Source organism: Podarcis erhardii (genome assembly GCF_964252035.2).
Source record: "Podarcis erhardii genome assembly, chromosome: 2".
NCBI classification, from domain to species: domain Eukaryota; kingdom Metazoa; phylum Chordata; class Lepidosauria; order Squamata; family Lacertidae; genus Podarcis; species Podarcis erhardii.
Genome location: NC_138498.1, coordinates 23296602 through 23312921, shown reverse-complemented (window position 1 = coordinate 23312921; position 16320 = coordinate 23296602). Strand labels below are relative to the sequence as shown.

The 16320-nt window shown below is 40.9% G+C and overlaps 1 protein-coding gene across 1 annotated transcript in view; it reads left to right on the top strand.

Annotated features, from left to right (window-relative positions):
• Positions 1-16320, top strand: part of SMURF2 (SMAD specific E3 ubiquitin protein ligase 2) — a 69513-nt gene that overhangs the window by 42441 nt on the left and 10752 nt on the right. The window contains exons 6-12 of the mRNA XM_081850039.1: positions 1734-1818; positions 2907-2990; positions 4473-4675; positions 7396-7480; positions 9259-9417; positions 12475-12691; positions 13709-13812. Coding sequence (XP_081706165.1) covers positions 1734-1818; positions 2907-2990; positions 4473-4675; positions 7396-7480; positions 9259-9417; positions 12475-12691; positions 13709-13812 — 937 coding nt within the window. The remainder of the gene's footprint in view (positions 1-1733; positions 1819-2906; positions 2991-4472; positions 4676-7395; positions 7481-9258; positions 9418-12474; positions 12692-13708; positions 13813-16320) is intronic.

The following is a 16320-nucleotide window of genomic DNA, read 5'->3' as shown; positions in this document are numbered from 1 at the left end:
CCGTTGGATCCAACCCAGAATTTCTTACAGTTTGATTTAATTTTAAGAGGTCACTTATGTACTTAAGTGGTTGAGGTGAAATGATTTGACTTAAATGATGCAACAAAGCAAAGTACTAGATTATTGTTAATTGATGTCTCGGTTATCTCATAACATTTGCATACTCAGGTCTGCCTTGGGAATGTTGCCACTTGGACAAGTGGATCTGCAAGGTTTTTGTTTGCAAATGGTGCCTCCCATTCAGAAAGTTGGCATGTCTTTTGCTTGCAAGGGGGCCCAGCTTCTCTTATTATCTTTTGCTGGACAGGTGCTCATTTTGGTCTAGACACAAGCATTCACTTCCAATCTAAACAGGATTAAGAAAAGCACATTAATCTTAATGCCACAGAAACCACAAATAATGTCGTGTGTTCAGTTTCATTCTTGACTAACCTGTTTATAAAATAAACCTAGCTACTTAGGCTTTCACAGGCAGCCTTTATTTTACTGTTCACAGCACTTCAGGCACAAAATTGCCAGGCTGATGTTCTATTGAGAAAAATCTTCAGGCATAAGAAATACTACCAAATGGACAAAGCTTACCATTTTTTAAAGGGATGTTCGTATGTATTTTTTCTGGAACTGTGAGCTGCGTATTTAGACCCTTCTTACTTCTACAATGTTCTCTGTCCAGCACTTCTTATAGACGTATTTAATGTCTAAAAGTAATACACTGCTTTGTTTCCATAATGCTGATCAAGAATCTAAATACGGTTCCATCTTGTAAAATACAAGTGCCAGTCCATATTAAAGGGCAAAGTAACTCTAAATTCACTGAGGATTCCATATTTTGAGGATTCCATATTTTAATGATTCTTGAAGCCATGTTTACTTTTGGTGCTGTGGTCTTTACAGAAGCATACTCTTCTCCCTATAGGGTTCTTGTCAGTGGAGGGGAGACCCCAAATATTAAAGAGTGATGAGTTGGTTGAGATCCTACTTCATTTTTAAGTACAAGCCAATCAGCCAAACCTCTCTGTGGAGGGAATTCCACAAACAGGGCACCACCACTGAAGGCTTTTTCTCTGGTTGCCACCCACCTTACCTTAGATGGCAGAGGTACCTCCAGAGATGACTTCAGCATATGGGAATATTAGTAGGTGTTCCTCATGTACCTGGGTCCTAAGTTTTATGGGGCTTTAAAGGTCAGTACTCTGAACTGCGTTTGGAAACAGACCGGAAGCCAAGTGAATTTACTTCAATACTATTGACCAATCATGGTCAACAGGCACAGCTGTTGCAGTCTACTGAGGCAGCCTCATGCACAACCACACCTAGATGTCACCAAGTGAAGCTGCAGCTGGTGTACCAGCCTCAGTGGATGAAATGCACTCTTGCCAGAGAGGATACCTGGATTCTGGGTTCATGTATCATGGGAACCCAAGGTTATTGCAGCTTTTTGGTCCTACTTGTTCAAAGACAGCAGCAAAGCTGGAATGATTAAGTAGAGTGCCCCAGTATGCTGCTTATTCCCAATAAACCAGAATAAACTGTCGATCCTGCCTCAGTATGGCATTTGAATGGGGCCAGTCTCATCATGTCTCTGTTGAAATAGTGTGTAAAAAAATAATCAACTGAAAAGGCTTTTAAGATTGTATCAACAAGTTGTGTCATTTCTTTCCAAATACAGTCGTGATTTGAATTGTATTGTCGTATCTCTAATTTTGGCCTTTGTTTGTTTGTTTATTTGGTAGTAAGTCTTCAATCCAGAGACCGGATAGGTACTGGAGGGCAAGTTGTGGACTGCAGTAGATTATTTGACAATGATCTACCTGATGGGTAAGGTAACCCTTTTTACATTTCATAAATGCCGTTTACATATTTGTCTGATAATTGCAGTGATGAAAAAGGGAGGGAAGAATACTAGTGTGTTCTAAAAAAATATATACATGTAGACTTATTTTGGAGTTAGAGATGCCAACCAGCAATTTAACTTCATCAAAATACTGGACTACAAACTCCCATTATCCCTGAACATTTGCCATGGCTGGTGAGAGTTGAAGTTCAAAACATCTGGACAGCATTGGTTGGAAAAGGCAACTTCACCATTAGAAGAAACTCTGTAGGGGGTGTGTGTGTGAATCCTGATAAAACTGAAACTAAATCCTGATAAGATAGACACAGTAAGTCCCCACATCCAGTAACTTGTATATTTGCTTACCCTCAGCACTGCTATCCCTGAAAGAGCAGGTATGTGATTTGGGGGTGCTGCTAGATTTATCACTTTCAGTTGATGGGCGAATGACCTTGATAGCAAGGAGTACCTATTACTAACTATGGTTGCTTTGCCAACCGCCGGCTTTCTGGATAGAGTCAGTTCAGCAACTATGATATATGCACTGCTAACCTCATGATCTTCTAGGTGGCACTGTAAAGCCCCGAACAACTTGGGTCAAGGTTAGCTAAAGTACTGTCCTTCTCTGTACAGCCCCCATACAGTCAGATATATGGAGAAGGCCTTTCTGATGGTGCATTCTGCAATATGCAGAATGCCACCTACTGGCAACATAAAAGAGGGCCTTATCCCTGGTGGCTCCTACCCTTAGGAATGTCCTCTCCTGTGATTTGGGAGGTACCAGTAGTTGGGCACTTCTGAAGTTTAGTAGTAGCCATGTTGTAGAAGTTGATTAGTAGCCCTGAAACTACTGCCCTATATTATGGCTTGTCTCTGTAACATTAACATTATTTTTAACTGTATAGTTCTTTTTATCTTTGTAAAAATACATTTAAATAAAAATGAGTAATATAAAAATAGTGTGGATAGTTAGCCAAACGTAATGTTCATGTTATGGTTTCTGTTGGCTAAAGACTTATTTAAAACAAACTTCTTCTAAATATGGTGATTTTCTTTCAATGTATAATTCTAGTTGGGAAGAAAGGAGGACGGCCTCTGGAAGAATTCAGTATTTAAATCATATTACACGAACAACACAGTGGGAGCGACCAACCCGGTAAGAATTATTAGAGAACACTGTACAGTAAATTTTTCAGTGACTCAAGCTGAGCACTTGGGCTTCTTGTGGATTTAATTGGTAGGAGCCCATCATTCCCTGAAATTGTTGCTAGTTATTACCTCAGTTCCACATCTACCAAATAGAGGTTCCTCCCAAATATTGCTTCTGTAATGTAAATCCTTCCTATATCCCTCTTACAGAGTCGGATGTGGATATAATGGACTTGCGATGCATTACTAGAGTTTATAAATGGGACACAGGTGGCTCTTTGGTTGGCAGTTAGAATCTGTGCAACCAGATGAGCTCCCATTGCTCTTCCCAGCTTCTGCCAACCTAGCAGTTTGAAAGCACACCAGTGCAAGTAGATAAATAGGTACTGCTGTGGTGGGGAAGTAAACAGCGTTTATGTGCGCTCTGGTTTCTGTCATGGTGCTCCATTGCTCCAGGAGCAGCTTAGTCATGCTGGCCACATAACCTGGAAAGTGTCTGTGGACAAACGCCAGCTCCCTCGGTCTGAAAGTGAGATAAGCGCTGCAACCCCATATCGCCTTTGACTGGACGGACTTAACTATCCAGGGGTTCTTTATCTTTATCTACCTTTTCCTGACTAGAGTTTATATTGCAAGGCCATTCCCACAAACCCCTCACCCCTGCCCCACAGATAGGGTTCTGGCCCACTGGCCCCCAAAGGTTCCCTGCCCCTCACAAATGAAAACTGTAAAATAAGAAGGCAATGTTGGCATTACTGTTTTGTATTAGATAAATGACACTTGGTTATGAGCCAGGTTAGTATAGTTTTCCTTGTGGAAAGTAATTTAGTAATATGGGAGAAGGGAATTGGGAATCGGGACTGGTCCATATTTGAGTTGCTGCCAGGCCATTATTTCATTCAGTGAGAATTAGTCTGTACGTTAGTTGTCACACATCAGTTTTCTGTTGGCTCCTTACTTGCTTTTAAGTATTACTTATTATGTTGTTAGATTGTGCATCTGTTGAATATATTGTCAGGTCCCTTATCGCTGCACGCTCTCCCACTTGCTCCGTTTGTAATAGGATACAAGCAGGGCATATGTTTCTCTGCAAAGTAGCTCTGGGCATCTTGTGGCCACAAGTGGCACTTGATTTTTATTACCATGCTTCTGAATAGCATAGGAATCCAAACTTGTTTGTTGCCTCGGCATGTGTATTATATCAGTGATGCATAACTTTTTAATTGAAGCTACCCACAGTTTAGGAGTCACCAGTGCGATGACCGCAGGCATGCATGTACTCACAGAGGACTTTGCTCAGAATTCCCTGCCCTTGCTGATGAAATGAGTCTTGAAAGAAGCCAGAGAGTACGGTTGTGGGTGTGTGGTTGCCTAGAACAATTTCTCCCGTTTGCAAATTGCCCCATGCATCCAAAACGGTTGGCAGTCTATGGTTTAGAGACAGTTCTCTAAAACAGAGAGGTCTCAAAAACATTATTACTGTTAACAGGCCAGCATCAGAATATTCAAGTCCAGGTCGACCACTGAGCTGCTTTGTGGATGAGAACACACCGCTTACAGGAATAAATGGCGCGACATGTGGACAGGCATCAGATCCCAGGCTAGCAGAGAGAAGAGTGAGGTCTCAGAGGCACAGGAATTACATGAGCAGGACCCATCTACATACGCCTCCAGATTTACCGGAAGGATATGGTACGCATTTCTAAAACTGCGTAACTATCTGTCTATCTGTTTTTCAAAGGCTATGTACTTCAAACGACTATTATTCTGAAGATCTAATGAGAGGGATTTCCCCCTTCACGCTTTCATGATACTGGCCCCAGTCCAGCTCTGGTGATTTAATTACTGTATGTACCATGGTATACTGCTGGAGCTTTGCTGTGTGAGAGAAAAATCCTGTTAGTTCCTATTCTGCCCGTTGCTTCTTTCCCTTCAACCATGGAGTGGTGAAATTCACTAGTCCAGATCTCAGGCTTCTAATTTAATCAGTCTCAGTGCAAGGCGAGGAAAGAACAGAAAACTTTTTGAACGGAATAGGTGATATTACCAAGAGAGAGCATAACACATTTTGTGTATGTTTCTTTCTCAAAGGCTTAAAGATGTTATTTTTTAAAAAACGAAACAACAAATTTATGTTTATTGTCCAGAAAAGCACACTCCTGTTATATCTTGTGCTAAGATTTTATCATGTGTTGTAAGTAGATGCTTTCCAATGTACATGTGTAGGAAAATCTGTGTTATAATTGAAATGCATTCCCAAATTAAGCATGTCTGAGGGACTGGTAATAAAGATTAAAATATTTTATTTGAATTCAGCTTCTGGTAGCTGTGCTCACAGAACAGAAAACATTCTCTGGCTGCAGTGGTTTCTGAATCGTAATTATGTAGCAATAGCAACAGTTTTAAACCTTTTCTGCACCTAAATTATGCTTGGTGTAAAACTTGGTGTGGGATTTTGGATGAAAGGACTTGAGAACTTGGTCTGATCACAAATTCCTAGGCTCAGAAGCACCCAGTTTTTAAATTCTTAGTTTATGACTACCCAGATGAGCCACTACAGTGGTATCTCGGGTTAAGTACTTAATTTGTTCTGGAGGTCCGTACTTAACCTGAAACTGTTCTTAACCTGAAGCACCACTTTAGCTAATGGGGCCTGCCGCTGCGCCGCTGCAGCACGATTTCTGTTCTCATCCTGAAGCAAAGTTCTTAACCTGAAGCACTATTTCTGGGTTAGCGGAGTCTGTAACCTGAAGTGTATGTATCCTGAAGCGTATGTAAGCCGAGGTACCACTGTATTTTGCACCTGGCTCTGGTTGGAGTACCTCTCCAATCCCTTGTATAGACATTGTAGAGGAATAAAATGGGCAGGCGTTAATGAAACATCCAGGAAGACATGTTAATGAACAGAGCCTTTGCTGCAGATGGTGATAGAGGCATATGGCACAGAGTATCAATAGATGATATGAGGGAACTGGGAATGGCCTTAGAGAACTGCATTAAATGCTAACCTCTTCCAGGTTACGTCCCACCATTAATGCCACTGCATGAAAGGCAGTGCAGAAATACAAGAAACAAAGCTTTTCTCACTCTTTGAGAGAAAGTTTTGGTGTTGCATTTTTCCTTGTATCCTTGAAGGCTAATAAACACCTTTAAAATACCTAGACATATCCTATAGTACAAAGCAATGGGTTGGAACAGACCAAAGTGTGTTACTTTGGGCCTATTGAAACTAATGGGACAAGTTAGCAATCGCTAATTCAATCTGGATCCAGTCCAGTGTATTTTATGGTATGGCCATAAATATGCAAATTTCCAACTTTCTGTTTAATATGATCCTCTATTGTTACACCAGTTTAGGGAAAGGTAAAGTTTAGGGCTGTGGGTGGTGCTATGGTCTAAACCACTAAGCCTCTTGGGCTTGCCGATCGGAAGGTTGGTGCTTTGAATCCATGTGATGGGGTGAGCTCCCGTTGCTCTCTCCCAGCTCCTGCCAACCTAGCAGTTCAAAAGCATACCAGTGCAAGCAGATAAATAGGTACCGCTGTGGTGGGAAGGTAAACGGCATTTCCATGTCCTGTTGTGCCAGAAGCGGTTTAGTCATGCTGACCACATGACCCGGAAATCTGTCTGTGGAGAAACACCGGCTCCCTTGGCCTGAAAGTGAGATGAGCGACGCACCCCATAGTCGTCTTTGACTGGACTTAACCATCCAGGGGTCCTTTATCTTTAACTTTTGATACCAGTTTAAGAATGTAACTCCATATGTGTTAAAAATTCTCAGGAAAAATTAACTCGTGCATTATTATACTACCCTTGACTTCCAAAGAAATTCTTCAGAATTTTCAGTTCATAAAATATTTCAAAATCCTTTGAGACCCACTTTAAATTGCACTTCACTTCTGTTGCTATGGCTCAGTGTTTCCACGTAATCTTCCTCTCTGTGTATATGTGTGTCTCCTGCCCTATGATCTAATCATAAGGCGAATACATGTAAACTTAACCTCTAAAGTGAGAGTTTCAACCCCACCCCAAGCTGCTCCAGAGGATTAGGGGAAACCCCCAGAATAGATGAGGGGTACAGGGGAAAGAGGGGGAAATGTCCTGCTGAGTCGGCAGAAACGCGTTTTGCTAAGGGGACAATTTTGTTGGATGCAGCCCAGAATACACTAACCAACTGGGAAAATATATTGTTTAAAAATTAAGCTACCTCTACTCTTGCTATTAAAGCTAGACCAAGCACGAAAGTCTTTTTAACTGTTCTTCTCAAAGACATTCAGGTTTTGACAAATCTCAAGGGGAAGGGAATTTATATAGTTATTTCAAGTCTGTGAACTTGTTAACCTGTTACATGGGATTTTCACTAGTAAACGAAGTAATCTTTTGTTTCCACATTGGCACGTCTGAATGAACAGAGCAAAGGACAACTCAGCAAGGGCAAGTGTATTTCCTACATACTCAGACTGGTGTAAGCACGTGGCATGATCCACGCGTACCGAGGTAAGTGGATAATCTGCCCTTTGATGCTGTAAGTTAAATAAAGTTGCTGTACAAATCAAATTAGTAATATATACATTGGCTATAATAGCCTGTTGGCAGGAGGTATGTTATCTATGAACCTGTGCAAGCCCAGATTTTGGAAGTGGTATTAGAAAATTCAGACTCCTAAGAAGCTCTGATATAATTTAAAGCAAGAGAAACAGAAAGCTTACAGCCCCAGACTCTGAAGCAATGTAGTGTTTGCAGTGCTTAGTGAATTCACAGAGATCTGAGAGGGACGGAGTAAGACTTTTCACTGATTAGATTTTAGTGCCTTCCATCCTTTCCCTTTCTGTGTCAAGTGAGCAGTTTAAAACAGACCTGTGCAGAACCTTTGCATACTTTTAATCTACTTGCCTCAGAATTCTAAGGGAGGTTTTTTTGGGGGCACAGAATATTCAAATATTTTTTAACAGTATGCACAGCGCTGACTGATTGCTGAAATGTTGATTATGCATTTTTTCTTTTAATATTAATTTCACGGGCATAAAATAATTTCGGTAAATCACCTGCTGTGTACATATTTAGAGCTAACTTGTTCAGTTCCTTGCAGCACTAGCATGGTGTAGTGATCTGAATGTTTGACTTGGACTGATGAGATCATATCCCCACTCGACCATGAATCTCATTAAGAGACCTTGGGCTAGTCCCTGTCTCTCATCCTACCCTTCTTTACAGGGTGGTAGTGAGGGCAAAATTTTGGGGGAGAGCCATGTAGGCTACCTTGAGCTCCTTGGAGGGAAGATAGGATATGAATGATATAAACATTGCTACAGGTTAGGATGTTTAATCTCTCTAGTAGATTGGGAGGTCCTGTACAGTGAAAACTGTGTTATACGGAGCTTTAGTGATAGAGTGCCTGAAATCACTAGCCCCAAATCCCCCTGCCTGATTTGAGGCAATTTCTTCCCCTTCCACAGCAGTTCTGTTCAGGCTCCCTACTCCCCAGGAGAGCATTTTTTTTGGGGGGGGGGGGAACAGGAGGGAAAGAGAGACTGAGGGCTCAGCTGCTACACAGCTGCAAATAAAATGTTTTAAGTGTGTTTTAAGTGCAACATACAATGTGACACTAGATAGTGATGGTGAGCCTTATGGAAAATTCAATGTATTTTTTAAAATAAAACCATTTTCAGAATGGTTTTTATATGTTTGTAGATTCCACCTGACTGTGTGATTGCCTTCTAGTCATGCAATAACTGGACACAACCCTTCTGGGATTATGATTTTTTACGACATCTAGTGGCTAGTTTTCTTAGTTGGCGAAAATTGTCTGTGGCACACATGCATAAATCTTCATGGAAAACGCCGGTATTGACAAATGTGTCTGTCCGCCTCCCACTGTTTCTAAAAAAACCAGAACTATTCCGATGTCCTTTAAAAACTGGCATTAAGAACATGCAGCTCCTGTAGGAAAAAGGATTTTGTTTTCGTTTTAAGTCAGTATCCCATTAATTACCGATGTAGTTATTTTCTTTTTAAAGCAAAAAACATAGGTTACGCGATAACAGTTTTTCCAAGACCAGTGTAGCGGGATGTTTTTCTGAGAGTACGTTTTTCATTTCCTTTGGTGGGCTTGCTCCTTGAGAGTAGACATTCCAGCTGTATAGATCAAGTTTCTGAAACAATGCATACTCTCAGGCTTCATGGAATTGTAATGTTACTTTTACACTGGTTTGGCTCAGAGGCCAAATGCTGAGGGTTTTTTTTTCTCTCTCTCATTTTTATGTTTGTTTTTGCAGGGATCTTAGCAACATCAATTGTGAAGAGCTTGGTCCTCTGCCTCCTGGATGGGAGATCCGGAATACAGCAACAGGCAGAGTTTATTTTGTTGACCATAACAACAGAACAACGCAATTCACAGATCCACGGCTATCGGCTAACTTGCACCTGGTTCTAAAGTGAGTTCATGATGTCACCAGCACATGCAGATTAATGTTTTGGAGCACGAAAGTGGTTCTCTGGGAATGTGCAATAGGTTGATTCTGCCACCTTCGGTTATATAACTCCTTTGTGTTGACTTAAGATCTCTTGAGACTTTGTAGTCCTGGGGAGAAGCAATCTGAAATATATATTATTGAGGGAATATGTGGAAGAATAATTATACAACAAGGTATTACAGAAGCTTAGTGATTTGCATTGTCTGCCTTTAATATTTTAAACCAATACAAAATAAGCGCTTAGAAATAATTCTTGGTAGACAAGATTTTTTGGTTTCACTTTGAAAGAACTGATTGTTGCCCTCGAGGAAGAGTTTTAATCTGAAACGCATAGGGCAATAAAATGGCCTTGTCGTCACCATCTGAGCTCTTCTTTCCATTCACTTTGCATTTAATGCCTTCCTTGCTTTACTCTGTTAGCCATGTTTCCAAAAGCAGAAGAGACTATATAAATCAAAATTGCCATTGTCTAGACAGAACGATCCGTTTGTTCAGACACTCCTGGAATTTTATTTCATTGTTCTTCGCTTTAACACCTTTTAAATGCTATTTTAGGAAACACCTGCATACCATTAAGTAAATACTCCACAAAAGCTGGGTGGCTAGAATGTGACTGGGCATAAGAATCCGCAGAGCTAGACTAGTGATGAGACTCTGGCACCACTTTTTTATAGGAAGGGAGGCTGTGGAAGGTAAAAAAGTAAAAGTTAAATTGTCTTCAGTATAACTGAAAATGCTTAGTGTACCTTATGTGCAAATATGCACATAGTTTTGTAAGCTATTTCTCACAGAATCAAATCTCTTTGGAAATTTCGGGGGGGGGGTTACTCAGACCCATTAAAATTAATGACCACTAACTTAGGCCCATTGATTTTAATGGGACTACTCTGAGTAAACATTAGTTAATTAAAGTCTCAGGGCTGTGGTCATCTCTTGGCTAGAACGTTGAGCGAATTCAAATATAATGTATGATATTTGAGGAGTCTGTAGTTACCTACTGAAGAAGAATGTAATTTTAAAAAATATATATTACTATTCTAAGATAGTAATTTGCATTTGTTGTTGTTTTTAATTTTCAGTTTCCTAGCAGTAACCAATTTACATCTATAAAATTGTGATCCTTATAGATTTCCAAGATAGCTGTGACAACCTTCAGGTTGTCTTTCAGTAGGATAAACCTCAAGCTGCAAAATCACAGATCTTTTTTGCACTTCTCAGCCTTTTGCTACAACATTTAAGCTTTTTCATTCATACATCTGTCTTTCATTATGAAAGGATTTCAGAAATCCAACCAATAGTGTCATCAGCAAAGTCCTCAGTCTGATAAATTTTCTCCAGTGTGTGTTACTGTCTGCTACAGTAAGGCAAGATATGTGAAGATGATTTCTCCCTTCTTTTCACTAAAGAGGAGATCATTTTTGTGGTTTCGATATATCCAAAGCTTTAAATTAGTTAAAAAAACAAATGCATCTGTCTCAGTGAAATTATACATGGCTTCAGTTGCCTGTCCAACCTCAAAGTACGTAAGTTTAGCATGCAGTGTAAAATTTAGGGAACTCTAAATTTAAGAATTGGGGAGTGGAAGAACAGAAACTTCAGAGCTCAGTGTAAAAAAAAATAATAGCCAATTATTAAATTATTCAGCATAAAGTGGACTGGGTGGAAGTAATTTGTTGCTGACATACTAAGTGCTCTCAGGGTCTGCTGTCCAGGCAGACGGATGGATAACTGAGCAAAGGCATGACTCATTATCATGGCAAATATAAGCCAATCCCACTGTACCTCAACCCAAGGGCATAGCTGGAAACAGATCTTCATGGTGGATGTGGACCAATTAGCCAAGCCCCAAGAACTAACATTGTCTTACCAGTTGCAGTTTATTTTGGAGCAGAACAAATTGCAATCCCTGGTTTGGACATAATGTTAAGCAAGGAGTTGTGGTTCACTTCCCACACTCAACACTAGGACAGAGTGAAGCAGGAGCAACCTGGGCATTCCCAGTAAACCCTTAACGAGAGCTTCATTTGCATGTCACAATGAATCACAGTTAAGTGCTATGCAGATCTCAGGTGGTACTAAGGGCTGCTGGGAAAAAGGAACACACAATGGTGTCCCCCCCCCCAAAAAAGATTTTGTTGCGCTAATATGGCTTTTCCAACTTTTCTTGTAGGCAACATAGCTACTTTTACTTTCAGTAAGGATGCCGAGGCCCGCTGTTCATAGCAGAATTTTACATCTTTTCTGAGTTTACGTGCAGCCCTGACCTGTGTGTTGAAGAATTTTGCAGAACTGCAGATTAAGCTGAACCATTTAACCTGGAGATTGCTTTCCTTGCAGCCACTTCAACGCTCCTTTCCCTGCGCAGAACATACTGTGCAGCAAACTTTGGCATGACAAATCTCCAGGAACATTTACGTAGAAAATATTTTTTAGAAAGCTTCCCCGCCTTCCCCAGTTGCAACCTGAACTTCACTTCAATACATTTTTTTAGAACATCTAATAAAAAATAGCCATTTATTTGTGTTTGTTGAGTGCATGTCAATCTGTTTCCTTTTTCACCTTACCATTCTGCCTACAATCCTATGGTCCTGACTAGCCCAGGTACAATCTTTGTCCAATGTTCTGTACAAGCGTTTTTGTAAGCAAATTCTTCTTTAAAATGTAAGGTTGTATCAAATTTAAATTGGCTGTGCCTCGACCTAACCCTGAACATTCACATGAACAACAATAAAACATGCAAAACAAATATGAAAGAGCTTTTGAGCAGCGGGTTGTCAATATGGTGCTGCAATCTGCTTAGCAGAAACCCCTCAAAGCTGGTTGAAAACGATCAAGACAGACAGATGGATATGTTCTTAGTCTCCTTTAGGAAACATTAGTGGAAAAGCAGGACACTCACATAGAAACCATTGTTACACTTGCCTCAAAATGTTGGTTGAAAGGCATATTAATTTATTGGGGGGGGGGAGGAATAATGGGAAGTCTTGAATTACTGACAGCAGCTGCCATTCTTTTCAGTCGCCAGAACCAACTTAAGGATCAACAGCAGCAGCAGCAGCAGCAGCAGCAGGTAGTATCGCTTTGCCAGCTTCCAGATGAGGCCGAGTGCCTGACTGTGCCCAGGTATAAGCGGGACCTTGTGCAGAAACTCAAGATTCTGAGACAGGAGCTATCCCAGCAGCAGCCCCAAGCTGGACACTGCCGCATAGAAGTCTCCAGGGAAGAAATTTTTGAGGTAACTTTCGGGAGAGTTATCTTAGGTGTTAAATAATGCAGCGGAACATCCTGCCGCCGGAATGGTTCTTGCTTTTTTTGGCAATGTGAATGGACAAAGATTATGTGGAAATGTCTGAACTACAGCACATTTTTTGAGATTTCATGGTGAGCAATGTGATAAAGTGAGGAGGCTGAATCTTATTCGTGTATCGTCAGGCATCATTCATGTATCGTCAGGCATCATTTTACTGAATCTAAGGCTGCAGTCCTATACATGCTTTCTTGGAAGCACAATCTATAATTTAAAGCAGGGGTCAGCAAACTTTTTCAGCAGGGGGCCAGTCCACTGTCCCTCAGACCTTGTGGGGGGCTGGACTATTTTGGGGGGGGGAATGAATGAATTCCTATGCCCCACAAATAACCCAGAGATGCATTTTAAATAAAAGCACACATTCTACTCATGTAAAAACATGCTGGAGGCCAGACCGCCCATGGGTTGGACTTAGAAGGCGATTGGGCCAGATCCGGCCCCTGGGCCTGAGTTTGCCTATTCATGATTTAAAGCAAGCACCTGAATTTTACAGGCATAGAATCAGGCTGCACAAACTTGAGATGGTTTCGGTGCACTGATGTATGAACTGCCCCCTTTTCTTGTGGCTGTAAGGAATAAACATCCAGCCATGTTGGACCAGGATTGCTCCTTGTGTTCTCATTCAGCAGGGATTGTGAAAACCTTCTCACCACAAACGTATTATGCCAAACTACTTTTCAAGTACACCCAGAATAATCTCAAAACATTAGCAATTCATGTAAGCTGTGCAAGAAAATGGGCAAGATACCCCTGCAGGTTAAAAGGCATTTTTAAGTGCACGTAGCAATGACAAAAGATCCTCACATGTCTGCTTATATATTATGATGCCACCTGCTGTAAGTTTTGGATACGCTGATTTTTTCTTTCTTTAGGATCATGAGCAGAGGAACATCAGAGTAAGGACTATGATAATATTGATAAATGTATTATCTGGTGTAATTCCAGGAGTCTTACAGACAAGTCATGAAGATGAGGCCCAAAGACCTGTGGAAGAGATTAATGATAAAATTTCGTGGGGAAGAAGGCCTTGACTATGGAGGAGTTGCCAGGTAAATAATAATAATGTGCTACCTAAAATGCCTTAGGTCTGCCTCCTAAACCAGGATCAAGCAGCATCCAGAGTTGCTGTTGAAATAAATTCTGATACTTGGAGATTGATCTGAAGGCCCTGACAACAGCAGAGCTCAGCAATATATGGCAAGTCTGGGGAGAGAGGGAAAAACAGGCATGCTGGTTCTCTCCCTACCCCTATCCTGGCTCCCCAAGTTCATTCATCTCTAGCAGTAGCCTGTATTCAAAGCCCAACCCCTTATTTTGATTGTCAGGAATGAATGCATTAGTATATATTTACTCTTAGAAAATGAGCCACAATTTTTCTTACTCTCAAAAGAACCTCTCTATGGTCGGAAGTAATTTATGGTCCTACTGACCTTGAGACTCAAGGCATGTTATCTGCCAACACTCAACATACTACAAATGGTAAAATTTGATTAATAATGGGGAAATCAATTGTTGCATGTAAGGGTTTAACGGATTATGTTAGAGTTCTGTCAACTCTGTTGAGCATATCCGTTTCAAGGTAACAGGCTGGATAAAACTGTTCTGTGAATGGTGGTCGTCTTCCACTCCCGGAATGGAATCTTGGCTCCAATATGTTGTGATTTTTTCCCATCTAGTTAGTATAGATTAGAGAACAGAAGGTTTGCAATTTTTAATTTTTTAAAAAAAGGTTTGCAGTGTTAAGAATTGCATTCTGTGTTAATAATTTCTTGCAAGAAGGAAGGTTCGTGTAGGCTTCAAACAAACAAGGAAACGGGAATGACTTTTCCCTGCTTGCTGCATACCATGAGATCTTTTCTGCTGTGTGTTTGGACTAAACATTCAGTTGCCGCAATTCCAAGTAACAGAATAGGGCTGGGGAGTGCAACACTACATTTTCAGAATCAGCAATGCAAGTAGGCTCTGACCTCTGATTGTGAAACAATATTATGTGAAGTGTTTTTAGTGTGCTGTGGCTTTACTGTTCACAAAAGGGACTGTGCGAAAGAGCATAAGCTACAGCCTGGAACATGAGAAGGAAGGGAAGCAAATCACCCAAGCACTAACCCCTCCGTTTTCTTCACCACTGCCACCAAGTGGATGTCTTTAGTAGGAGGGAACTAGTTTTACAGTTTGAATAGTTATCCATAAGCTCAAACATATGCATCCTGCTATACCTCTTCTATAATGTTTCCCTAACTAAGCCAATACTCATCAATTTGCATCCCTTAATTGAGCTTCTGCACCCCTTCATAGTTCTCTCCTGTAGTATCCAACTCTGCTCTCTTAACATTTTTTCAACGTTTCGGCCCTTTTCTCACTTGCAGCTTCTCAACTCTCATTCTTGAAGTTTCCGACTCCGCAACCTTTTGACCAACTAGGCTGTTTCCTAGCTTGACTTACGCACAATATTTTCACTTCTCCACCAAATGTGTTAGTGAATCAGGAGGAGAGGAGTGTTTCAGTTGTGTTTCTATTCCCCCTTAATTGTCAGGATAAATCTTTGACCCTTCTGTGCAGATGTGAGCAAGATACCCCTTGGCACTTTTAACTCTCCTTGAACTTTTGATTCCCATATGCACAAAACTCTTTAAAGCCAAAAGTAACCATTTTGCAGCCCAAGTTTTCCAACCAGAAGCCCACCACAAAATGACATAAAATTCTATTCCTTCACAGACTATTCCTTTTCAGTGCCCACAAAGCCCTCTTCAGCCAAGGCCTTCCCTTATCAGCCCCATACCTGATGTCTGGTTTAGGGCAGGTGGAAATGGTTTGCCCAAAACTGCCTCAAAGCATGTAGGGTAACAGGGATGAAAGTTGGCAATTAATTTCAGATTTCAGGTGCATTTCTTATCACATTGTTTGAACGGAATTCTTTTTTTTTTACATCCAGATATGTTAAGACTGCCACTCAGGGGTAGTTTTTATTCTTCAATATCTGCCCTCAACTTCGCTGCTCAGAGGTCCTCAGCAGATGTTTTTATTGGGTTTCTTGTAACTTCACCAGTGGGCCTTTTCTCTCTTTTCTCCCCCTAACTCCACTGGCAGGATATGAGCCTCCCTCTCCTTAAATTCCAAAGCACCTGCATTTACCTCCAGCTTTCATTATGGACACCTAATAGTTGAACAAATGCTTGTAGTTCAGTTACTTATCAATTCCAAAGACCAGAAGCAGAGGAGTGTTCTCTCGGGTGATCTGAGGAGTCTGCCATCAATTCCATTTGGCATAAGCTGGCCTGTTGGCAATGAGCTTTAGTGACCCGTGCCAGGAAAGTAAATCTCAGAAGTGCTGTGAAATTCTGTGAATTTTTTTGCTGTTAGCTATACCAATATTTACCAACTGGAGCAAATTTATTTAGCACTTTAAATTTTAAGCTTTTAAAGTAATAGTCCTTCAGGTAATGGGTATATTTCAGCATACTGTTAATATCTGTTCAGTACAGTGCATTAAACTGCATTCAGTGTGACTATCACAATCTGAAGAAGGTATCTGAAGAAGTGTGCATGCACACGAAAGC